The 24,919-nt window shown below is 43.9% G+C and overlaps 1 protein-coding gene across 1 annotated transcript; it reads right to left on the bottom strand.

Annotated features, from left to right (window-relative positions):
- Positions 1-801: 801 nt before the first annotated feature.
- Positions 802-24,613, bottom strand: Dlst (dihydrolipoamide S-succinyltransferase). Its single transcript, XM_041658006.1, has 15 exons — positions 24,493-24,613; positions 23,964-23,997; positions 20,392-20,443; positions 17,484-17,539; positions 17,281-17,355; positions 17,021-17,076; positions 16,407-16,518; positions 12,982-13,134; positions 12,024-12,100; positions 10,948-11,045; positions 6,623-6,753; positions 5,399-5,472; positions 4,720-4,803; positions 4,181-4,348; positions 802-2,282 (listed from the first exon to the last, which is right to left on the bottom strand). The coding sequence occupies exons 1-15, from the start codon at positions 24,553-24,555 to the stop codon at positions 2,148-2,150; spliced, it is 1,368 nt and encodes a 455-aa protein (XP_041513940.1). The 5' UTR covers positions 24,556-24,613; the 3' UTR covers positions 802-2,147.
- Between the last annotated feature and the right edge of the window lie 306 nt (positions 24,614-24,919).

Below are 24,919 nucleotides of genomic sequence, written 5' to 3' on the forward strand. Positions count from 1 at the left end.
ACGTTAACTTAGAACCGACCACTAGTGCTGGCTCACAGGTGTAGGCTGCTGTGGTAGACCATGCAAACCAACTTCTGCCACTGCTTTATGAAGTACAAGCCACTTCGTTTGGAACACCAAGGTCCCAGCTCTGACAGCAGCTACTCCAGAAGTTGCTGGAAACATTGTATCTGATAGCATATCTAGTACTGCATCTGACACACAATTCACTGAACCACCTGCCAGCTTCCTCTTCCTGCGACAGAGAGCCTCACTGCAGGCAGGATCAACAGACCGGATTCTGTGTGAAGGCTGGGAGGGTTGAAGTCTACCCTCCATCATACCCATTATCCCTTGTGGTCACCCTAAAGTGACCAACCCTGTCCTGTCCCTCACATACTACTGCTCCTAGGCGACCTGTTTATTCTAACCACAAACATCTTGGTACACATGTGACAACTAAGTTCAAGTGAAATTAGAAGTGTTCATGTCTCTCCACTCCATCTCAGAAATAACACAAGTCCCTCGAAGGTGCAACTGTTCCCCGGCGTTTTAAAGGGATTCACATAGGTAGGAGCTACGACATCTCTTCAAGAGTTGGCTTGTCACAACTGTCGGGCTCCCCAAAAGGAACCCAGGGTACTAAGTGGTTTGTGGGTGCCCCTGGCTGACAGTTAAATTAGCATAGCCCTAACATGTCTAAAGTATGGGATGGGGGCCTCAGGACACCACAAGATAGCAATTCAAGAAGTACTTTTCAATGATAAAGACACTGGCTGTACAATCTCAAGGGCCAAAAGGAGCACAGATGCTGGAACCCTGTTTGAGAACATTTGCCCTTTAATTTTCATTCAAAATCAGCCTCTTTAAATATTTTAGTTACAAGTTCTGGATAGTGAAGATGTAGTAGCAGACGCCGCAGGCACTCAATACTGGCCTCTCCCCCTCCCCCCAGCTTGTCCTGGATGACAGAAAAAAGGGCATTGAACACTATGGCCCTGTGTCAACTGTCAGCAGCCTCAGGCCTCAGTGCAGAGGACACAAGGTCTAGGAGCTTCCTTCCATACCTAGTCACTTGCAGTTTCCCATGCTTCAAGAAATCCCAGTGACTGTGCCAGCACCCAAAGGGCAGTACCTTGGAGATGACATCAGCCCGTCCATCACTCTGGACTGACTCCTGAGGCTGGATCCCACCACAGTCCATCCTCCCCTGTATCTGTGTCTTGCTAGGGATGCCAAGACCTTGCTCCTTGCAAGCCACACCCAGAAAGGGAGAGAATAGCCCCTTCCCATCACGTGCTGATTCCTCCTTGAATTTGAGAACTCTAGCCAACCTGATCTGGTCAGAGCCAGTCCCTTCACCAGGCTCTTCCCTCACTCACCGCCAAGATGTACTAAAAATCTGCTCTAAATGCGAAGTGTTCTAGAATGACCCCAGAACCCTGGGAAGGGTTGGTATGACCATAATTGTATGTGATTACACCAAAAAGAATCTTCCCAGTGTGAGCTTACAATGAAGCCCGCGAGGCAAGTCAGGGTTCTACTCCCATCTGGGATTATAAAAGGTAACCTCAGGGGACTCCGCACCACATTGCCTATCCCCAAGGCCCCCCGGCCTGGGCTTCCTGGAGAGGTAGAGAGGCACCATGAAGCCACTGACAGCTCAGAATGGTGGTGCATTTAAGCAAAGCAGCGCCTTTGTCTGTGTCCGATACCTCCACACAGGTGGCAGCAGCTGAGAATATGCACAGCTGGGACAGAGGCTCAGAGCCCGGGAGGCAGAGCACCCCCTAGGCATCTCTGGAGAGCACTTTCCAAAGACAAACTTGGTCACATGGTCCCTGGTGGCATCCCTGTAGTATACTGTTACTGGGGAGAAACAAAACCATCTTTGCAGAGGGCTGGAAGAAAGGTGGGATATCAATGGGCATCCATTAGGGCTCTCACTCTCTCTCAAGAGAAGGACACAGAGAGGGAGAGGAAGAGTCTAGAAGGAACACGAAGGAAAGGCCTGTGAAAGCTGGTTATATAGTGCCCTGGCTTCCTTGCTCGAGGCCAACAGTATGGTGCCTGCCTGTCGTCAGGCGAACTCTGGGACTGATGAGGGGACAGGGAGAAGACTGTTTTCAGTTCCTGCATGATTGATAGGTAGGGGGCGTGGCTTCCTCCTAAAGGTCTAAGAGGAGGACTCTTGGATCTTCTACTGCTGCCTTGATTTTTCGGAGGAAGGTCACAGCCTCTCTGCCATCAATCAACCGGTGGTCATAGGTCAGGGCTACATACATCATAGGTCGCACTTCCACCTATAGAGAGAAGAGCAACAAGGGTGAGAGAACAAAGCACATACTAGCATTCGCAGTTCCAAGTCTTCCCTACAGTGATGTCTGGGGTAATGTGGGTTTATTCTGAAGACCAAGCTAATCTTTAGTGCAAACCTCTGGGACTCGGAAGCAAGGTCCAAACAAGAAAGCAGGTCCTCAAACCACCTTAAAAGAAATATGCAACGCCACATTCAACCGGCTAATTTGGTCCCTGAAGAAAGGTTTTCTCTTTAGTTGTGACTGCCAAGAGAGATAGTCTGAAGATACAATCTTTTCTTTTTGTTTGTCTGTTTGTTGCTTTTTGTTTTTCGAGACAGAGTTTCTCAGTAGCTATGGAGTTAGTCCTCGAACGAGCTTTTGTAAGACCAGGCTGGCCTCGAACTCAGAGATCTGCCTGCCTCTGCCTCATGAGTGGTGGGATTAAAGGGTGCATCCCGGGGTTATAATCTTTGTTATTGTTTTTCCAGACAGGGTTTCTCTGCGCACATCTCCACCCCCACCACCATCCTTGAATTCAGAGACAGCCTCTGCCTCCTGAATGCTGGGATTTAAAGGCCGGGCTGAAATTACAATCTTTATTATTATTATTATTTTTTTAATGATGTGGAACCAACGCTAGGCCTTGAGTATGCTAGGCAAGCATCCTACTACTGAGAAATATCCCCAACCTTTTGAAGTTACAATTTAAAGAGGAAAATGTATGCTGTTTTTTGTTTGTTGGTGTTGTTTTTTGCAACTGGTCACATGTAACACAGGCTGTTCTCAAACTCACTGTAAAATTAAGGACGACACTCAATCTTGGGTCTCTGGCTCTACTTCCTAAATGCCGTAACTACAAGCATGTACTATCACACCTGGTGTATCAAACCAGGGGCTCTGAATACACTGGACAAACACTTTACCACTAGTTTATACTCATAGTCTGAGGGGGAAAATTAATCTTCCGAGTTCAAATTTCCTGCTATCTGCCAGGTGTGGTGGCACACACCTTTAACCCCAGAACTCAGGAGGTAGAGGCAAGCTCTCTCAATTCAAGGCCAGCCTGGTCTACACCGAGAGTTCCAGGACAGATAGGGTTACACAGAGAAACCCTGTCTTGAAAATCCATAAATAAAACAAGAATCTCTTATGTATAAAGTTAGGCGTGTAACTGTTTTGCAGAAAGAAGACCCACGGTTTTTGGACCCACACACGTTCCAGACACAGCAGTCTCAGAAATCTCTTTATTTTTAAACTAACTTATCTTCCAATGGCTAACTCAAGCTCTTTGGTCTCAATCCTTGACCTCCCAGAAAACTTCTAAGTTTCTCACACAATTCTATAGCTCACAGACTGCAGTGCACTGTGCTGTTTCCCAGGGTCTCCCAGGCTATCCATCCCTGACTCCCTGGGGGACTCTGGCAATGAAGCATGTCAACAAGTCCTAGAGGCCTGGGTGGAGTAGTTAGCTCAGTAGTTCTCAGGCTTTAACATCAGAACCGTCTACATGTCTGCTTCTGTAGTTAATTAGCTTTTTCAAAAAAATTTATTTTAATATGTATGAGCATTTTGTCTACATGCATGTATGTGTACCATGTGCATGTCTGGTACCTGAAGAGGACAGAAAAGAGTGCCTAATCCCTCAGAACTGGTTACTGATGGCTAATGCTGAAAACTGAACCCAGGTTAACTGCTGATTCATCTCTCTAGCTCAGCGCTTGCTTTTTTAATAAATTCCCAGATGACGCTGACATCCACAGATCACAGTTTGAGAAGCAGTGCCTTAGCTATCATTTAGTAATTAAAGAAATGGAACTTAAGCCTGAAATTACAGTGAATGCTTTATAATAAGGATTTGGTTAAAGAATTAAAAATAAAAAATCGAAGATAATGGTTCTTACCTTGCCTCCCACAGCCACAGGCCTGTCAAAGATGCCATGCATACCCAGAATGGCAGACTGGGGGGGGTTGATAATGGGTGTTCCAAACAGTGACCCAAAAACTCCTCCATTGCTAATGGTAAAAGTACCACCATCCATATCTTCAATGGCAAGTTCGTTCTTTCTGGCCTAAAAACAAGTTTCATAATTGAAACATTAAGTCAAACCAGATTTCTTCACTCCAAACAAGTAAACTTAGGAAACTCTTATCTGAGCTCAGCAGTACAAACTCCGGCTAACAAGACAGGTATTCAGCTAAGGGGGCTGTGAGAAGAAGCAGGATTCTACAGCCAACACTACTTCCCAGCAGATCTGACTGCTGAAGTTTCTATCACCTGAGCATGGAAGGCTCTGGCAGATGCCTCTCCTGGACTCACACAGCCACGGCTTTTCTAGGTGGTTCTGCATCCTTTGATCCCAGATGCCTGAGCAATGACGCCTGTGCAGGCTGCGCTCCCTCAACTGCCCAGCAGCTCACCCACATACTCCGCCTACCGTACCTTCTCTCCTAGTTCACTGATGGTCCGTTCAATATCTGCATAGTTCATAGTTTCCACATTCCTAATGACAGGAACCACGAGACCCTGGAATGAAAAGTTGTTTTCAGTTGCAAAATAACAATATTCTTTATAGTTATAATTTCCTTGGTTTAATCCACAGGTCTTCCTAACCATAATACCCTAAACTCACTAGAATTAAAAAGACTCACATGAAGATAAAAGAATGTGGTATGATGTAAAAAAAATTATTTTACTACTGACCCCTTCCGTGTGCTCTAATATAAATAAGTGAGATCTGTAGTGGTCTGAGTGAGAATGGGCCCCATGGGACATATATCTGAATACGTGGTCTGAAGCTGGTGGAACTGTTTAGGAGATTAAGAGGTGTGTCACTGCAGGCAGGCTTTGAGATTTCAAAAGCCGTGCCGTTCCCAGTTGCCTAGCTCTCTCTGCTTTGCTGACTGTCTCAGCATGCTGAGCTCTCAGCAACTGCTCCAGCAGCATGTCTGCTGCCACACTCCCTGTCACGATGGCAGTGGACTCTGACCCCTCTGAAACTGAAGCCCACCCAATGAACTCTTTCTTTCCTAAGTTGCCTTGGTCGTGCCATTATCATAGCAATAGAGAAATAACTAAGTCACGATCTAAGCAAGCACTCCCAATTCTTGTTCCAACATACCCTTGGAGTAGCAACAGCAACACTGATGTCAATATAATCTCTATACACCACTTCTTTGGTTGCATCATCAATCACTATGAAAGAGAAACACATGTTACATATAACCCTTTTGGCCAAGACTAATGAGTTAACAGAGTGAAAATTTTTAGTAGCCAACGCAGTGTGGATTGATGAATCAACAAAAAAAATAACTACATTACAATCAACTGGCACTGTCCTTGCTCCCATCCCAATTTATGACAGTATTTGCCAAGCTCTGAATGAGCCTGCACTAGGAGCACAGCTCACAGAAGGTTCCCACAGTGAATGTACATTTTCTATCTATGCAAGCCTTCTCTGAGCAGACAATAACTAGTTATTGAGTGTTCTGTAGAAAAGTAAAGGAAGGTAGAGGATGCTGCCTGATCCACTTCCTCAGCAAGACAAGGGAATCCTCTCTCTAGAGATCCAGGTAGATGTGGAGGTGGTTTGGCTTTTAAATACGCCATCTTGAAATAGCAAGCCACCTGCTGAAAATTGTAGCTACATAAGTGATAGATATAAAGTGATAGCTTTATAAGTGATAGCTAATAAAATCAGGGCTTGGGACTTTTCCAAAGAGTCTACATTGTATTGTCAGAATGCATGGAAAATGGATGAGAATGCTGAGATGCCTGCAAGCAAAGACAGCCTCCGACTTAGCTAGAGCACAGAACTCAAAGCGGGGGAGACTAGGGATTTTATGCTGAAGACTCCAAAAGTGTCAATGTCCCCTTTCCTGTCTTCCAAGGAACACAGAAGTGCCTCAACAGGAAAGTACTGTGAGCTAGAGCAACGCTTCAATGACGAGAGTGAAAGGCAAAGACAAGAGCACCAAGCCCACGCAAGATCAAAGGTCATCCTCCAGGGTGAGCCTATACTAAATGTAGAAATCAAGCCCCAAGTAAAGGGCCCACATGGTGGTGAGAAGCAGCAGCCTGGAAAGCTGGGCTGACCCCGAGTAGCCTGCTGCCAGAGCGACTGCCAAGCAACCCAGTAGGGGAACCCTCTCTGCCCACTTGGCTGGGAGATAGTAATCATGAGAGTATTTGGAAAAGGAGAATGGAAAAATTCACTTAGGGAAGGCAGTTATGTTTCCACAACTGTGAAACAAGAAGCCTTGGTCAAGACCCCTAAATGTGACAGCAGGTCTGTATTCACAAACAGCTCTAAAGACCTCTGCCACACTGGTCTTAAGAAACTCACCTGCATTTACAACCGGCTGCTCCTGCAAGGCAAAGGCCGAGGCCTTTACAAATGCCGACATGAAGCCGAGTTTGAGGTTATGTTTCTTCAGGAAAGCATCTTTGTGCCGAGCTCTCATCTCTTGGATGTTACTGTAAATACATAATACAAAAAAATCCCAATGCAGCTCTGGTGTGTGTGTCATGTGCGCACATGTGAATATTGCCAGAGGCTGAGTCAAAGACCTCTGAGCCACGCTGGCACTCCTGAGTGCTGTACTCCTGAGCTATGCCCCTCACCCTTTTAAAATTTGAAGACTGGTGTCATGAAATTGCACAGGCTAGCCTTAAACATGCAATTCTCCTGAGTCAATCATCCGAAGAGCTGGCTGTACCACCTACCAGGGTGGCTAAAGTCCAATTTTGGACTTTCATAGGTTTTTTTCCCATATATACAACTGGATGAGTTTTTCCCTTAGTCTGTACTATCTAAGTTCAAGTTTTGAAACATTCACTAGCAGTCAATGTAATAACCTGCTCTATCACAAAAACATTGACCTAGAAGAATCAGTGCCAACCTATCTTTAAGGGGATCCTTTTTTGTCCTGGAAGTCACAGATTTCAGTGTCAGATACATGAGCAGAAGAGCACACCAAATATCAACATCCTTTCCCTGAATGGAAAAGTATTTCTGGCTACACTAAAGCCATGAATTATCCCCACTAGACACAAATTAAGTTTATTAAAAAAAAAAAAACAACTCTTAAAAAACAATATTACTTTTGTTAGAATTATATTAAATAAACAAAAACTAAAGCTGCTTATTTTGTGATATTTCTACCTAATTGGCAAAAAAAGAAAAAAGCTACCCATGAAGTATGGGCTCCGTGCAAGTCCAAGCAATTTTAACTACACACGGAAGGGTAAACCCAATCCTCCTTCAGGCTGTGCAGAGCAATCAGACTATTTCCTGAGTTAGCAGTTCTTGCTACTTGTTCATCAAACGGTAACTAAGACCCATCACATGTGAGATGTGATAAGGCTCAGTGCCTGCCCCTAAGATTAGTTTGACTGACTGTGGTTTCCTTGGTATTTAGAAAGTGGCTCCGTGTGGGCTGTGGCCTGTCTTTCAGATTCAGTAGCAGGGCTTGTCTCTGAGAAGACTGCAATTTGAACATCCTCTGGTCTATCAAGCAGGGTTTTTCTTTTTTTATTATTATTATTATTATTAGTTTGTTTTCCACACAAGCACTACAGAGTTACTGAGAAACATCTCTCCTATCATTTTCCCAAAGGAACTGATTATAGGAATGATATTCTGTGATGGAAATTGAATTTAACTTTATCTCAGGCCCAAATGCTCAGTTCTCCCTTTCCCCCTGTAATGGCTTAATTCAACATTAACAGGAAAGAGAAGATGTGGTACAGTTTTAACTGCCCACTTCAGACCTTTCGTTTTTGAAAAAAAGAAAAATTTCCTAGGGGGACTGATTGGGTTTAAATGTTTTTTTTTCCTGAGTCTAACCTCATTTAGTGCTAGGATTACCACCCTAAAGACATTACTGGTTCCCAAGATGCAAGGCAGCAAAAGCGGGAAAAGAGGCGTGATAAGTGTCTCTGCTCTCAGACTTGCCTGAATGCCATTTTCTGGTCATTAAGGAGTTTCTATTTCAGAGGTCTGTCCTTGGAGGCAGAGCTGGGACAATGGAGGAAGGAGCAAGTCTCAGAAAAGCCTCCTCTGGGTTAGCTGATAGGTACAAGACCCAAAGGGCACTCAATCTAAACCAGATTACTGGCCACAGGGAGGCCTCATGCCACTGCTAAGTGACACTAGATAGCCACTGAAAGGAGATCCAGCTATTAAACTTACTTGTAATCACGGATGTTGGGCCAACTACATCTTTTAGGGACATAAATATTTACATGCTTGTCTTAAGAAACTGGGTAAAATTTCAAAGTCCAATTTAATTTGTGTACAATTTGCTCCTAATGCAGGAAACATAAGCTGCAGCCTTGGTGATTCATTACTGAAAGTCCTTCTATACTGTGGATGGTCCAGAAAATGACATGCAGTATCAAGAAGGCTTCCTAGTAGAACAATGACTCTAGTGAGAGTAAGCAGACTCCACCGTCAATAAACCAAGGAAACAAATTTCCTCACCGAAAAGTACATGGGAGAGACTTAATACTCACAGAAAAGGAGATGGGTGCTAGGAGATTTGATGATCTTTTGATTTAATGAATTCTTACATTGACATTCAAAACCTAGTGAAATATGGATCTAATCATTCTTCTTTTATATACTGTTCATGGCAGTAATGACCTTTTCTGTTTCTTGTACTTTCTTGACTGTGTCATGATCCAGACTGTTAAAACTACCTGGAATGATTTTCTCTATAACACTACTCAGCATTTTGTTTTTTGTTTTTATTGAAACAGGGTCTCATATAGTATAGGTTGGTTTTGACCTCTATGTAGCTGAGAATAACCTTGAACTACTGTTGCTCCTGCCTCCAACCCCCAAGCACCAGGATTACATAAGTGCACCACTATATCTGGTTTAAATGTTTGTCATTCTTGATAGCTCATTCAGACTCCTTCCTCCTGCAGACCTTCCCTGACCCTACCTTTGCTAATGCTACCCTTATCAAGAACAAACCCACTCTCTTCTCCACTTCATACTCATTTTTATCTTTTTGATGGTTTTTTTCTATATTTTCTTTAGTGTTCTCCAAAATGGGACAGTAAGCTTCAGAGAGCTTTTATACTCATCTGCAAATCCCCCTGAACTTCACACTTTACTCTGCATATGATAAACACTTACAATGCTTGTAAAATAAAACTATTTTCTCGCCAGGCGGTGGTGGTGCATGCCTTTAATCCCAGAGGCAAGTGGATCTCTGTGAGTTCGAGACCAGCCTGGTCTACAAGAGCTAGCTCCAGGACAGGCTCCAAAGCTACAGAGAAACCCTGTCTTGAAAAACCAAAAAAAAAAAAAAAAAAAAAAAAAACCAACAACAACAACAAACTATTTTCTCTTCTCCACAAATTTTAAACAAGTTTTGTATTGCACAAACAAGTAAATCACCAATTGGCTTATTACAGGAATGGGTGTAGTAAACTAAGGTTTATATTTTAGAAATAGAATTATTTGGGAGCTGGGCAGGATACCTCAGTTCTCAGGCAAGCACGAGGAGTTTGAACTCCAAAACGTACATGAAAACCAACCAACCAACCTGGGTGTAGTGACACACACTTGAAATCCCCTGGGACCCGCTGGCCAACCAGCAGAGCCTATTTAACAGACTCTTAACTCAATAAACAAGGCAGATTACTCCCTGGAACAACACTAAGCTGAGATTTGGCTTTTATATGCACACCCACCCACATTCATATTCCCTCCCTCCCCAACTTAATTCCAATTCCATGATCAAAACTGGGAAGAGTGAGAGGTGCTAGTAGCTGCCCTTTGGTCTGCTTGATTCTGAGTTGTTTGGGAAACATACAAGAAACAGTCCCCAACAGTCCCCGATAGAAAGAAGCAGAATGTGGTGTCCTGGCTCTGGGCATGATGTGAAGGGTTTCCCATTCCAGAGAGCAGTATGTCTGGAAGTGGGCCACCACAGCAGTAGGCCATGGTGCACCATGAACATCATCCTCAGCTACAAAGAGTGTAAGCCTAGCCTGGGTAACATGAGAACCTGTCTCAAAAACAACCAAACAATAAAAACAGATTGGTCACGATGGCACACATCTTTAATCCCTATATTATGGAGGCTCAGGCAGGCAAATCTCTTGTGTGTTCAAGGTCAGCCTAGTCTACATAGTTATTTCTAGACCAGCCAGGGCTACAAAGTGAGACTTTGTCTCAAAAACAAAACAGGGTTGGAGCAATTATCAACACATGCTGCTCTTCCAGAAGACCCAAGCTTAGTTTCTGGCACTCATGTCAAGGGGCTCCCAACCCCCCGTAGTTTAAGGGAGCCAATGCTCTTTTCTGCCCTCTGTGGGCACTCCCACACACATACATACACAGAAGTAAAAATAAATATAAAAACCTAAATAAAAAAAATAATTACTTTAGGCTCATTTATCAGAAATCATAATAGTTCAGGCATGAAAGTTCAAAAGGTGAAGCTTTTTACATTGCAGAAGAGGGAGACATAGCATCAGAAAAGTAAATTAGCAAATGAAACTAGTAGGTCATGTTGCATAAGTCAACAATGAGCAAAGCTGAAAAATACCTCTAGCTGTCCAGGCTAGTTTTGGAATCAGCAGTGGGTAAGGAATATAGGGTACGTCCGAGTACTCTAACAGAAACACAGACTAGAAGTCTAGAGATCCCACCTCATGTCAACCTCATTAAAGGTGGTCAGCATTGCACACGTATTCTGGGCTTCCTTCAGACGCTGAGCAATGCGCTGCCGCATCCGGTTCATTTTCTCCTGAAAGGATAAGTGGAACAAGTGTTGACAACCTGACTACAATCTCACTCCCCAGGCAGTGACAACTCAGCACACCAGAGATGGATGGCAAGCACCACAGCTTTGTTTTGAGATGGGTCTCACTACTTAATCCTGGCTAGCTGGGAATTCTCTATGGAGACCAGGGTGGCTAGAGACCCTCCTGCCTCTGCCACCCGAGTACTGAAGTACTGGGATTAATGGCATATGCCACAATGCTAGGCCCAATCATTACTGCTTAAACTACAGGCTTCCCTTTTCCCGAATGGCCTCAAATCAAGAACACAGAAACAGAGATCAAAGTATTCACTCAGATGAGCCTGAAATTTGACCAAGAACAGAGGCTCAGGAAATAGTGTGATTTAAAAACCAAAACCAATTTATAAAAGGAAGACTGTGGTGTAGACCAGCCAACTTAAGAGTCATTACAGAAAGGGCAACTTCTGTTGATAAAGGTTTGCGTGAGAATAGTTACTTGGGGAACGGAAACTCAAAAAACAACAAATTGTTGAGGCTATGGTATTTTTAGGAAGTATTCTCAAGCAAAAACCCACACTTTTGACCATACTTCCTTGAGGTTTTGTCTGCTCTGACAGCTTACTGTTACAATGCAACAATCTGGCCCACTGCCCCCCACCCGGAAGTTTAAGAATACAGCTCTCAGTAGACTGCCTCTGTGGAGTGCACGTCACTGTGGGAAAGAGAAGGTGTGCTCCAAAGCTGCTGTTCTCCACAGATAGTTTACTCATCGGAAGCATTTCAGACAGCACAACACAGCAGAGAACCCACTGGACAAGTGTTCAGAAGACATTATGTTTTAGTCATACCATCTGAGAACTTGAAAAGTAACTTTCCACACCCTCAAAGCTGAGGGAGGAAGGCACCAGCTCTTTAGAGATGGGCACCACACTCGCTCTCAGCAGCCCTCCGCCACTTCTCTGGAAGTCTTCAGAGGCTTACCCGATGTTCCGAGCGCACACCTTTAGCAGCTCCTGGCTCAGCCAGCGGAGGGGCAGCAGTGGGTTTTATTGCAGAAACTGAAAATGAAGAGAGGGTACAGCTACCTTAGACATGGAAAGCAATACTCTCACAGCATATTATCACGACCGTCAAGATACTGAGGTTTCTCAGCATCATCCCAAACTCACAGATAAACAATCTGCTCATAGAGGCACTGAGAATAAGGTCAGATGGTTAGTAAATAGAAAGCTGGGAGGCAAACCCAGTACTTAGAAATCTAGAGGTCTTTCTACAAAGCAGTCAACGTGGCGCGTTTAGAGCCATGGACAGCCTCAGACTGTACCTGTGAGGGAAGATGGTACTAGAAGAGGCACTCTCCGGCTGGGCAGTAGTAGTGTACACCTTTAATCCCAGCACTCGGGAGGCAGAGGCAGGCAGATCTCTGTGAGTTCGAGGCTAGCCTGGTCTACAAGAACTAGTTCTAGGGCAGCTCTAAAGCGACAGAGAAACCCTGTCTCAAAAAAAGAAAAAGAAGAGGCACTCTCTCCTATATAAACTATGAGTATTAATCTTGACTGAATTTGGCAGGACTTAGAACCACTCAGGAGATAAAACCCTGGGTGTGTCCACACGGGTTTCCAGAGAAACCGACGTTCTCATTTTCAGAGTGGAAAGACTCACTCTGAGTGTGGATAGCACCATAACTTGGGCTGGGGTCTTGGAGTGATTTTCTTTTTTTAAAAGAAGACATTTGGTAAGTGGATGGAGCAGTGTTTATCTTTCTTGCTTCCTGGATGTAAAGGCTTTGGGACCACCTCACACTGACACCATACCTTCCCTGACATGATGGACTCTCTCTCATTCTCAAAACAAGCTCAAATCAATCAATCTTTCTTAAGTAGTTTTTCATGAGGTGGTTGTTACAGCAATGAGATAATTAGCTAACATAGGGTCTTACCTGGTTTGCTAGAAGGAAGTTGTGAGGGTGGGGGCACTGGTGGCATCTGAGTGGGTATAGTTGCTACAGAGGGAGGAGAGACTGCCGGTGCTTGCGGCTCTGCTTTTGGGGCTGCAGCAGGAGCTTCCGCTGGTTTGGCCTTAGCAGGAGCAGCTGAATTAAAAAAAAAAAGAGAGAGAGAGATGCCATTGGGACTGTCTGAAAGGGAAAGCAACTAAACTACAGATACTAAGGAGGATTTAGAGACAAAGGTCTGTTTCCAATCCTTTAGGTTTGCTACAGGCAAAACACCAAGAGATATACACACTAATATAAGCCCCTACTCTCTGTTCTCAGGCTTCCCTAAATGTTCTACTGGATCAATTAAGCTGCCTTCCTGATTTCACAAATATTAAAATCTATTTTCAAATCCTGTAAATACTTTCAAAACACCTACTAAGTCCAAAGAAATAAAATTTTTAGTACAATGGTTTCTCAACCTTCCTAATGCTGTAACCCCTTAAGACAATTCCTCCTGTCCTGGTGACCCCCAACCATAAAATTATTATTATTGTTGTTGTTTTTGGTTTTTCGAGACAGGGTTTCTCTATGTAGCTTTCGAGCCTGTCTTGGCACTAGCTCTTGTAGACCAGGCTGGCCTCGAACTCACAAAGATCTGCCTGCCTCTGCCTCCCGAGTGCTGGGATTAAAAGTGTGTGCCGCCACCACCACCTGGCTTAGAAAATTATTTTTGCTACTTCATAACTGTAATTTTGCTAGTTTTATGAATCATAATGTAAATAACTGATATGCAAATGATTTTAGGTGACCCTTGTGAAAAGGTCATGTGACCCCACCCCCCAAAAAGGATTACAACCCACAGGTTGAAAACCACTGTTTTATGTCACAGTCTAGGCAACTGAAAAATGGACATATAAACGTGACATACTTCGAATTATATCAATGCTGATATATTCATCTTGTTTTAACATAACACACAGAAGGAATACTCTTATCCATTGAAAATAAAAAAGGTTACAGAAACAGTGTTTCTCTATATGAGCTCTGGCTGTCCTGGAACTTGTTTTGTAGACCAGGCTAGACTCAAATTCACAGTTCACCTGTCTTTGCTTCCTGATTTCTGAGATTAAAGGCATGCGCCACCACCACCAGACCTAGACTTATTTTTTAACTGTGTGTATGTGTGCATCGCATGAGGTATGTGCATGTAAATGCAGGTGCCCAGAGAGGCTCACTGGAACCCACAGAGCTGGTGTTCCAGACATCTATGAGCAGCTATTAAATACTGGGAAGTAAACTTGGGTCCTCTGTAAGAGCAGTATGTACTCTGAACTACTGAGTCAACCCTCTAGCCTCTGAACTCTTTAATCTTAAGTGAACATTTGATAAAAGTTTTATTTTGGGGCCTGGAGATATAGTTCAGGAGTTCATAGTACATACTGCTTTTGCAGAGGACCTGAATTCAGTTCCCAGCATGCATGTGGGATGGGTCATAACTGTGTGCAACTCTAGCTCCAGGGGATCAATGCCTATTCCTGGACTCTGAGGGTATCTGCACTTATATCTGCACGTTCATTCACAGTCTCCCTCTCCATCTATGCATGCACACGTGCACACACACACACACATACACATACGCATGCACACACTAAGTAAAAGATTAGACAGTTCAAAGCATTTTGTCCAGAATAACTCTTAATAGGAAGCAATTAGATGCTCAAGTAATAAATCTACAATTTTAATATGGACATTATATTTAGTTTTGTAGTTAAATTAGAAGAATTTTATTTTAAAACTAAAAATAAATGATAAAGCTGGGTTTGGCAGCAAACACCTGCTATCCCAGCACTTGGGAGACAAAGACAGACAGATCTCTGTGAAACTGAGGGCACCCTGATCTAGCCAGACAGGGCTACAGAGTAAGACCTCGTCTCATCCCCGCCCCCCAAAAACAACAACAACAACAAAAAAAAAAACAAAAAACAAAAAAACCATGACACAGTTCAGACCGGAGAGCTGGCTCAGTGGTAAAGCACTCGCTCTATTAACTAAGTGAGGATCTGAGCTCAGTTCCCCAAAACCAATGTAAAGCTGGGTACAGTGGGTACATCTACAATCCCCTTCCTCCTATGGCAGGACAAGAGGTGGATAAGTCTTGGAAACTCTCCAGCCAGAAAACCTGGCCTGTGAGGCAGAGAACAAGAGACTTTGTCTCAAACAAGTCGGGAAGCAAGGACCAACACCTAAGACTTGTCCTCTGACCCCACTAACACATACACACATACCTGCATTCACACACATGAGCATACACACAAAGAGGCACACATTAAAAAAACAAAGAGGGGAGGATGGACTTAATCCAACAGATTCATTCTTCCTAACTACTTTACATTTTTTCCTCACTTTGAACTTAATCCTGGCCTGACCAACCTCAATAGTCCAATTCATCATCTTTCTGTTTGACTATTTTAGCAGCTAAATGCTACAACTACAAAAATCTATACCACACCTGTTACCAAGTCTGAGAACCTGAGTTTGATTCCTAGTGCCCACATGGCAGGAAGAGAAAACTGACTCTTAAGTTATCCTCCAACCTCCACACGCATGCCTTTGCATGTACACTCCCTGTCACAGATATAAACATACAAACACACACATGCCTTTGGGCCCAGCACTTGGGAGGCAGAGACAGGTGGATCTCTGTGAGTTAGCCTGGTCTACAGAGCTAGTTCTAGAACAACCAAGGCTACATAAAGCAACCCTGTCTCAAAAAAAAAAAATTAAAAGAGAAAAATTACACTGAATAGTCTAGAACAGACAACATACAACAGTAATTCTCATTTTTTTGTTTGTTTGTTTGTTTTGTTTTTCAAGACAGGGTTTCTCTGTGTAACAGCTTTAGCTGTCCTAGAACTCATTCTGTAGACCACACTGGCCACAGAGATCTGCTGCCTCCCAAGAGTTGGGGATAAAGGCGTGTACCACCACTGCCTAGCTGTAATTTTCACTTTTAAATAGAGGTTCTCAGGGTTGACTATACATCAAAATCACTTAGGGGAACACTAAAAACAAAAACAAACAAACAACAACAACAACAAAAACAATGCATCTATTATATCTGGCACTCAAAGCCTTTCCATTTATATTTTTCAGGTCAGTGTGGAGAAAATCACTATCTTTATACTCTTCACTTCTGTTAGTTAAGAAAAGGTTCAATCTGAGAAATATGGAAAGAGCAGAGTATTATGGGCTATTGTTTTATATTACTCTTGTTCTAAAACTTGACAATTTAAGTTCACCACATAGCAACAGGATTTCTCCTATCTCTCAATTAAAAGTGGAACCAGAATGCCAGTGTGGGCCACAATGAAATTGCTACCACGGGAAAATACTGGAGACCTTGACCACCAGGAGAACTTCTTTACCACCAGTTTTCCTGAGTGTGAAAAGAGGAGTTCCTCCTTCAACTTTGCCCCCATCAGGTACTAAAAGAGCTTCAATGATGCCATTTGCTGGTGATGGAACCTGCACGGAAGTCTGGAAAAGAAAGAGATAGAGACACGTTCTACATTTGTATCAGCATTAATCAATTGTGTAATCACTAACAGGATGAGTCATAAGAGTTGCAACATGTTACATCTGGATGTTACATCTCCTCTGCACACGGAAACACCTAAGGCCACATTTTCAGAGTTAGAGAATGACAAGTCATTGCTACTGTGACAATTCACCCGTCTGACCTTTCTTAGAAACATTAAAACAAACGTTAGTTAGTATGTTTCCAAGTGATACAAGGAAAAACACTGAAAGCAGGCCAGGAACTACAAAGAAAACAATGAAATCTATCAAATGATGAATACTATACATAGTACATACAGAATAATCAAAGCTAAACTTTAATAAATCTTTTTTTCCATGATTCCCTCAAGAAATTTTTACAAGTGAGGTTAGAGCTACTTAAAATTGATCTTTGAACAGTAAGTTCCTATCTCTTTCCTTAGACTAACAAGAAAACGTCACTGATTTAGAATAAGCCCACCTTGTCAGTTTCAATCTCACAAACCACTTCATCTTCTGCAACTGTATCTCCAACAGCTGAAAGACAATCAAAGGATATCTCCTCTTAGCCAGGAGCCTCTGTACTCTTTCAGCCTGATGTGTTAAAGACGTTTCCTACAAGACTGGGAGGAATTAGGCACGTAGGTAAAGAAAGGTGGAATCACAGGTCCCACAGGCTGTGGTTCAGGTAAGAGAGACCTTAGAAGTTTTTAACTCACATCAGAAGGAACGAAATCGTACCTTTCTCCCACCTGACATCTCCCTCTGTAACTGATTCTGCAAACGCTGGGGTTTGAACTGTAATCACATCATTCTCTAGGAAAAAAACAAATTGGGAAAATCATGAGTGTTCCATTTTGTCTTTTTAATGATTTTCTTTAATAAGCTCAGTCAGTCGTTGCTCTTTCCAGTAAAAGTCCATTCACAAGAAATCAGGTACTTACTGCACACAGCTGTGGTTTGGAAGAAGCGAACACTGAAGACACTACTGCTGTTAATGCTACAAGAGAAACACAAATGTTAGCTCATTCAGACTGTGAACCACTAGTATCTTGTCCAGTCCAGGCTCCACAGATCACCTCTTTAAACTGATGAATCTTGACCAGATTCCCATGCAGGGGAGCTTGTCAAAGCACACACGCCAGGCCAGACCTGGAGAGACTCTAACTTACCAGGTAGGACCCCAAAGACATGACCTAGGTGCCATAAGAGTGCTCTGTACTGTAATGAAATGTCACTTTTCAAAAAAAAAAAAAAAAAAAAAAAAACTTGGTTCTTTACGAACTAACCAAATGATTTACCTTCCTGACTAGATTCCTTTATCCAAATCTAAGACACATGGCACGTCCTCAGCAGTGCCAGCAGGTGTGCCAAATACAAAGGTGTTTCTAGCCTCAGGGTCACAGATTTAGATCAGATAAGGCAGCAAGATGATAATAAACCCAGAAACAAGCAAAGTTTTTAGGCAACCACCAACTCCCCCACAAAAAAATAACCTAAAAAAAAAAAGAGAAAGGAATGAAGAAAGGAAAAAACAGAAGCAAAAGCCCACCTACATGGCATTTCCTTTAGCATGCTCTTGCTAAGAGGCAGCACACCTGCCCATCCTGGACTCACTGCAAAGAACTTCCAACCAGGCCTCTTTAGACCTGGGGTAGAACAAGCTGGAAAGAGCTATCACCTGCGTGCACACTCATTAACAGTTACTTCTGGGGGGGTGAAAGATACACAGATACACATGGCTACTAAGGCTATCTGCCAGCCAGCAGTTATTTCTACATTTTGAGAAAAAGATTAAACTGATGGAAACTTCTGCTTTTTACACAAGGATTTTGAAGGACAGTCTCAACAGGTATCTCCCCCCCCCCCCCTCTTTTTCTGAGATAGGGCCTCACTATGTAGCCTGGATGTGCTGTAACTCACTCTGTAGACCAAGCTGGTCTCAAATCAGAGATCCACCTGCCTCTGCCTCCAGAGTGCTGGAATTAAAGGTATGTGCCACTATACCTCAACAGGTATCTTTACAATACATAAGTAAAATGGACTTAATTGTCGTTTGGCCTTTTTACTTTGATGTCGAGATGACTTTGTAAAGTACATATGTAGCACCAAGGGGAACAACACAAAAACTGTGATGTACAGAACACAGAGTGCTGTGTATAAAGATTGTACAGACACATGCTCATGGGCAAAGACTTCCAGCTAACGTGGACAGGCAGGGGCTGCTCTGGCAGAGACTTGGACACAGCACTCTGGCTGCCTCTTGGAGGAGGTGCAATGTGCTAGAGGACAGGGATAAAAATACCTGACAGCTTTTTTCCTTTTGAAACACGTAATAACCTATTAGATAAAAATAAAGTAAAAAGTTGTACGTTAAATGATCTTTCAAGGTGGTGAGGTTGCTCAGGGGAAAAGGTTCCATCAGGCCTGATGGTTGAGTTTGGTCCCCCTGGGACCAGAATAGTAGAAAGAGAACCAATGTCTGCAAGTGGTCCCTGACCTCCACATCAGTGTCATGGTGTGCTCCCTTCACCCCGCCACACAAATATGTGTAATAAAAAAAGCAGATAAGCATAGAAGAAAGACAATATGCAACACGAAGGTATTATTAGGGGGACATAATTAAGAGTGTCTCAACTGGAAGTTTAGATATTTTTCACAAGTAACATTCAAATAGCTACATGATGTATTCATTACATAAATCACGATTACTCCTGATTACCCCAATTTTATTTAAACCACACAAGTTATACGTTTCAACTTCCTCTAAGTCACTTTCTTAAATTATGAAAGCATTACTTACTCACTGCAGAATATTAGAAAGAGGAAAAAGAACTCTATAATGGAATTACACAATCAGAAAATGGAATTCTGTAAATCTCTCTTATTTAACATGTCATTATTGAAACATGTTAAAATACTAAGCATAACCCCTGGTTGTTTCTCATTTTTGAGAGGGATCTGAGTATGTAAATTTTTCAGTATAGATCCTAGAAATGCAATTTCAGAGCCGGGCATGATGCGGCATTTCTTTAACCCCAGCACTTGGAGGATCTGAGTTTGGGGCTAGTCTGGCCCACAAAGCTATTCAAGATAGCCAGAAACACAGAGAAACCCTGTCTGCAAAACACAAGTTTCAGGAGTTTTATACTTCTAATAGCACGTTAATGAACCAGTTTTGGAATAAAAGGCAAACTTATTGTGATGCATAATAAGAAAGTTCTCAGGCCAGCTCTTCATGCACCCTGTAAACAAGGCAGCTCCACAGTTCTTCAATAGGTTACTAGAAAGAAGCCTCTCAGCACCCTAAAAATACTTGGAATGCAAAGTAACTCAAAACAACATTCACAAGTACAAGGTAATCTTGACCACACGTGGATGGCCCTCCTCCAAACTCTCCATTATACAACAATAGCATTCCTACAAACCAGTCAAAAGTCCTAGGCTTAACTGGTCTTTTGCATTTAAATAAGTAACTATGCTACCAACAGAATGCTCTCAATTTTTACAACTGTGACCTCCAGCCCCTCAGCTGAACTTATATCCAACTAGAATCTTTTAGTTCTCTTTGACACCCATTTCCATAAAAAAAAAAAAGTTCCAAGTTAACACTCATTATATTTAATTATCCAAGAAGTTCCAGGATACTCTTGGTCTAATACCTAACCACTGAACAGATGACAAATGTAGATTATAATAAAAATGACCATGACCATCAAGGCTGGGTCTAAGGGTTCAATATAATGACCTCAATTATAGGACTGGAGGTCTGTAAAGACATGTTTAAATTCAGAATCCGTGTCTAAGTAAATCAATCATGGCCACACATCTATAGTACCCAGTGATACTTACACCATCTTCCTGCTGTCAGGGTAACCACCTGGTCCCTGACATAAGGAGACCCCTGCAAAGAAAAAAAAAAAAAAACTCTTAATCAAGAGCTCTTACTATATTAAATGGAGCTATTCATCCCACATACCCTAGACGGAGTGGACCAACTTCAGGCAACGACATAATCTTTATCATATGGAATCATGCTTATTAAACATTCTATCTGTCTGACTGGCAGAGAATAGGTATGGGAGATTAAGAGCAGGTATGCATATGGAGAGGAAGACAGCCCTAGAAGTTGTATAATCGACCTGCCTTTATGTTTGCATAATATCTCTAGCCCGCAGGTTGTCAAAGACAATTAAAACTTGAAAATAAGACACACAATGGCTTACCCCGTGACTTCACAGGACCTAACATGAGGTGGGAACTGCTCTGGGATTTATGGATTAGGCTACAATGTTTGCTGACTGACCCCTAGCAGCAAAGACCAGGCAGCTTTAGGCCTAGGGTCTTCAGCTTGTCTCTGACTGAGCAAATCATCTCTCTCCTTGTCAGTTCTTTCCTAAGTCTTCCAGCCCGGTCACTCTAACAAAAGATGAGTCTTGAGTTCTAATTCAAAAAGGGTAACTTCCCCTTTCTTTTCTGGACAGTGGTCAATGACCCAAGCTTGCTTTCCTTGGCACTCTGGGTTCCCAGTGTCTCTGTGAAGACTGTGCTGTCTATAGTTGCTGCCCACAACGTCCACTGCTGAACATGCCTGCTTTCCTAGACCCTAAATCAAAAGGTCTGGGTATTTCCTCCTCATGGCAGTTGCCAGATCTACAGCTTACTGACCTGCTGCTTTTCTCTCAAATTCTAGCAAAATGATCTGAGGGAGGGAGGGAGAGAGGGAGAGAGGGAAAAGTGTCTACCCACCAAACCAACTGTCCTTATCGTAAATTCATTTCCCCAATATCTACTAAGCACAGCTGTTTCTTCTCAAGATATTATTTCTCATGTTTTCTTTGCTGCTATTTGTGTCTATTAACAACCCTTTCTACACTGTGGGTGCAGAAGGTATGAACTGCGAGACAGCTGGTCCTTATGCACACTCCCTAGCAAACATTCCCAGAGTCAGGTCAGTCAGTCATCTCTGCAGTGCACATTCTAAACAGAGTCTGTCTTGGAGCTAGAGCACAGCTGGCTACACAGATGCTTGGAAACTGGAGTTCAGTGCAAAGCTTATCCTATAATAAGTTTATAAAGAAGTTTCATACAATGACCTCTTCATACTCACAGCAACACCCTGAAGCAGAATGGCCATCGGCCATTATTCTTATTTTATATACAGCTAGGTTCGTGACTAGCCTAACCAGAATGCCTGAGTCAAGATGCCAACCCCTAAGCACAAGGCTTTTCCTTTTCCTGACAGATTAAAAAAGGAGAAAATACTTGTGGCATCTCTCAGTACTCCCAGTTGAAAAGGAAGGCTATTACTGCTAATGCACTATGAACTGTGCTAATGCCTTATGTCCTCCTGACACGGGCTTAAAGTCCAAGCACCTTACCGTCCGCCTAGCCTGCTCTGTATTTCCAGCTTACCACTTCTATACCAAGGCAAAACTCTTCCTGCTTGGAAACCTTTGCACAAGTAACTCCCTACCTGGAATACCATTTCCCTTGCTAACTCATGCATTCTTTAAGTCTCATCTTAAATGACAATTCTCTGGGGAGGCCTTCACCAACACTCCCTTCTACTAACTTCCCAAGCAGGGTTGTATCATGCTACCCTCATACAACATCCTGTATTTCTTAGTAACCACAGTGCTATTTTGTTCTAATGTGTACATAAATGTGTATTCGCTCCATCTATCCAGTTAGCCCATGAGATTCTTGCAGACAGAGACCATCCGTATCCCTATCACCTAGCACAGCAGCTGGCAGAGTAAGCACTCTAGTCTGCTGACAAGGCAGTTTGGTAAGAGTTTTGCCCGGCATGCACAAAGTAAGCCTCGGTTCTGTGTAAAATCAGGCATGGTGGAGCAATCCTGTGATTCCAGCACTTGGGAAGTTAAATGTCATCCTGGGACTGCTTACCCAGTTTGAGTTGAGCCTGGCCTACATCAGATCCTGTCATTCAGACTGACAGACAGACAGTCATACTCTGTTGAGTAGACCAGTAAATAATAACAACTCTTATTCATTCAGTAGTTTGGACTGAGGGGCGGGGGTGACCTTGGCCTAAAACTCTAACCCCTTGGAAAATGCTTTTGTAAAATAAAGACACTAAATCTCATTTGGTTATGATTAACCCAAAGTTGCACAGAAGGCATTCAGAACAATGTTTGGCACAGGAAAGCCTACAGTAAGACTGAATCTTTTAACAAATAATTTGTCAGAGTCAGATGTGGTAGGCACAAGATTGTAGTCCCAGATCTCAGGGTCAGAGACCAAGAGGAAGCTCAAAGTCAGCCTGGTATACATAGTGAGCTCTAAGTCAGCCAGTACTAGACAGCAAGACCTTGTCTCTCAAAGGGGGGGAAGGGGGAGAAAGAGGGAAAATGTTTGCCAGGCATGTGACAAAAAGTCAGCTACATAAGATTGTTAATAACGTTCTCTCTTCCTCCCCTCTACCAACAACAAAACCAACCTCAACAAGAACCTGCACACAGCTGTGAGAATGAGAATCAAGCTTTGTGGGGCCGGAGAGACAGATGGTTTAGTTGTTAAGAGCCTGGATTGCTCTTGCAGAGAACCCAGGTTCGGTTCCCAGTACCCCCACCAGGCATTTCACAACCACCTGTGACTCCAATTACTCCAGATAAGACACCTCTTGGGGCCTCCATGGGCACAGAAGGACAAGCAAGTACACACACACACACACACACACACACACACACACACACAAAGAAAATAAATTTAAGCTGGCGCAGGCAAGGAGTGGGGGGAATCTAAACCTCCAACAGCCTCTCCACCATCATTTACCTTAGGATACTGTTGTCTTTGACTAAAGTCTTCTAGCAAGTCACTTTGTTTCCAATTTCAAAAGACTACCACACCTGCTTTCTTCTCCTTGGACTTCATGCATACTATCCCGTTCTCCCTCTTCTGCTGGTCACTTCACGAGCTCTGTCACATCCTCCAAATCACAGCTTTAATGTCGCCTACTTAAAGAACACTGTTCTGTCCCCTCTCGCGTTTCCAAGCACTTAAACAATTTGGTCACTTGGTTAGCAATTTACGCTTGGCCTTTCTAACTTCAGCCTTAAGCTCCAGGGGGACGGGGCTGTTTTAATGGCTGTGTCTCTAATGAGTAGCTAGCTCAGTACCTGGCAGCGGAAATCCAATAACCAAGGGCTGGTGGTGTAGCTCAGTGGTAAGGTGCTTGCCTCTCATGCCCTAGGTTCCATCCCCAGCACCAGAAAGAGCAGAACAAAACTTAGTCATTGTGTACCGAATGGATAAAAGACAGCCGTTAGACTTGAGGAGCATTTTGCTTCGCGTCTATCTAAACTCACTGTCTTTAAAAAGTATGAGAAGAAACACATTTCCTGACCTGCTGCTCTGACCACGAGAAGAGTATTTTAGGTGACCACAAGGGCAGAACTTACCAGGCAGGGAACGTCTCCCTAGAGGGCAGTTCCCCTGTTGAGAAAGAAGACATTATCGACGTCACCCAAAATGAAAAGAGGCAATAAACATTAATTTTAAGTGCAAGTTTAACGAGTTGCTGACAGGTGAGTCTCATAACTCAGAAGGTAAATGCAAAACACCGAGTCGGCCAACCATGTCAACCTCCCCACGAGACTGACACGCGCTGGTTTTGAGGAAGAGAGGCCGCGGAATCCGGTGGGGGCCGTGCCCCCACGCCAACTCTGAGTCAATGTCGCGGCGGGCGCGGCACCCAGCCCCGGAGCTAAGGGTCCCCGACAGCAGGAAACGGCCGGCGCAGGCTGCCTGGGAGACGCCAAGGGTGGCAGGACTCGGCACACGCGGCGGGGCGGCTCCGAGGGCGTCGGCTGCCTCCGCGTCCCGGTGCCCTTGGTGCCCGGCCTGGCCAGCGTCCCTGCCCTTCAGCCCGCCCGTCCGCCCACAGCCGGCTTCCGAACCCGCCGGTACCCCGGCCCCGCCAGACAGTACCTTCTGGAAGGCAGAAAGCGAGCGGCTGAACGCCCGGGACACGCAGCGAGACCGGGACAGCATCGCGGAGGGAGCGGGATGGAGGGCGGGCGGACACCGGATATAGAGCCCGGCAACAACCGGAAGTGAGGCAGGCCGCGGCACCCGCCGTGCAGCGAGGGGTGTTCGGAGCGAACCACTAGCAGGTTGAGGTGGAACGAGAGTGTGAGCCAGGCCCGGTGCGTTAGCTGCCCCGGTGCTGGGGATGTGGTGCTGTCAAGAGGCCGCCAACTTGGACAGCCACCCGGCCACCGGAGCGCCCCCGAGTTCAAGCCTTCCCTACTTTTTCTCAGAGCTTGTTCTGTTGGCGCCCTTGGCTGCCCCGGGCTATTCTGCTCTGCACTCTAGGAAGAGAACGGCTTCAGGACGTAGGCTAATGAACTCGAAT

The sequence above is a fragment of the Microtus oregoni genome, unplaced genomic scaffold, assembly GCF_018167655.1.
Source record: "Microtus oregoni isolate MIOR12 unplaced genomic scaffold, Mior012 000009F_ref0000495, whole genome shotgun sequence".
In the NCBI taxonomy this organism is placed as follows: Eukaryota; Metazoa; Chordata; class Mammalia; order Rodentia; family Cricetidae; genus Microtus; species Microtus oregoni.

Excerpts from the sequence above, each read along its gene's own strand:
- Dlst (XM_041658006.1), bottom strand. The coding sequence starts at position 24,555 with ATGCTGTCCCGGTCTCGCTGCGTGTCCCGGGCGTTCAGCCGCTCGCTT. Across the intron at positions 17,077-17,280 it reads AGATGTCAGGTGGGAGAAAG|CTGTTGGAGATACAGTTGCA; the intron begins GTACGATTTCGT and ends ATTGTCTTTCAG. Across the intron at positions 6,754-10,947 it reads TTTAATGAGGTTGACATGAG|TAACATCCAAGAGATGAGAG; the intron begins GTGGGATCTCTA and ends ATGTATTTACAG.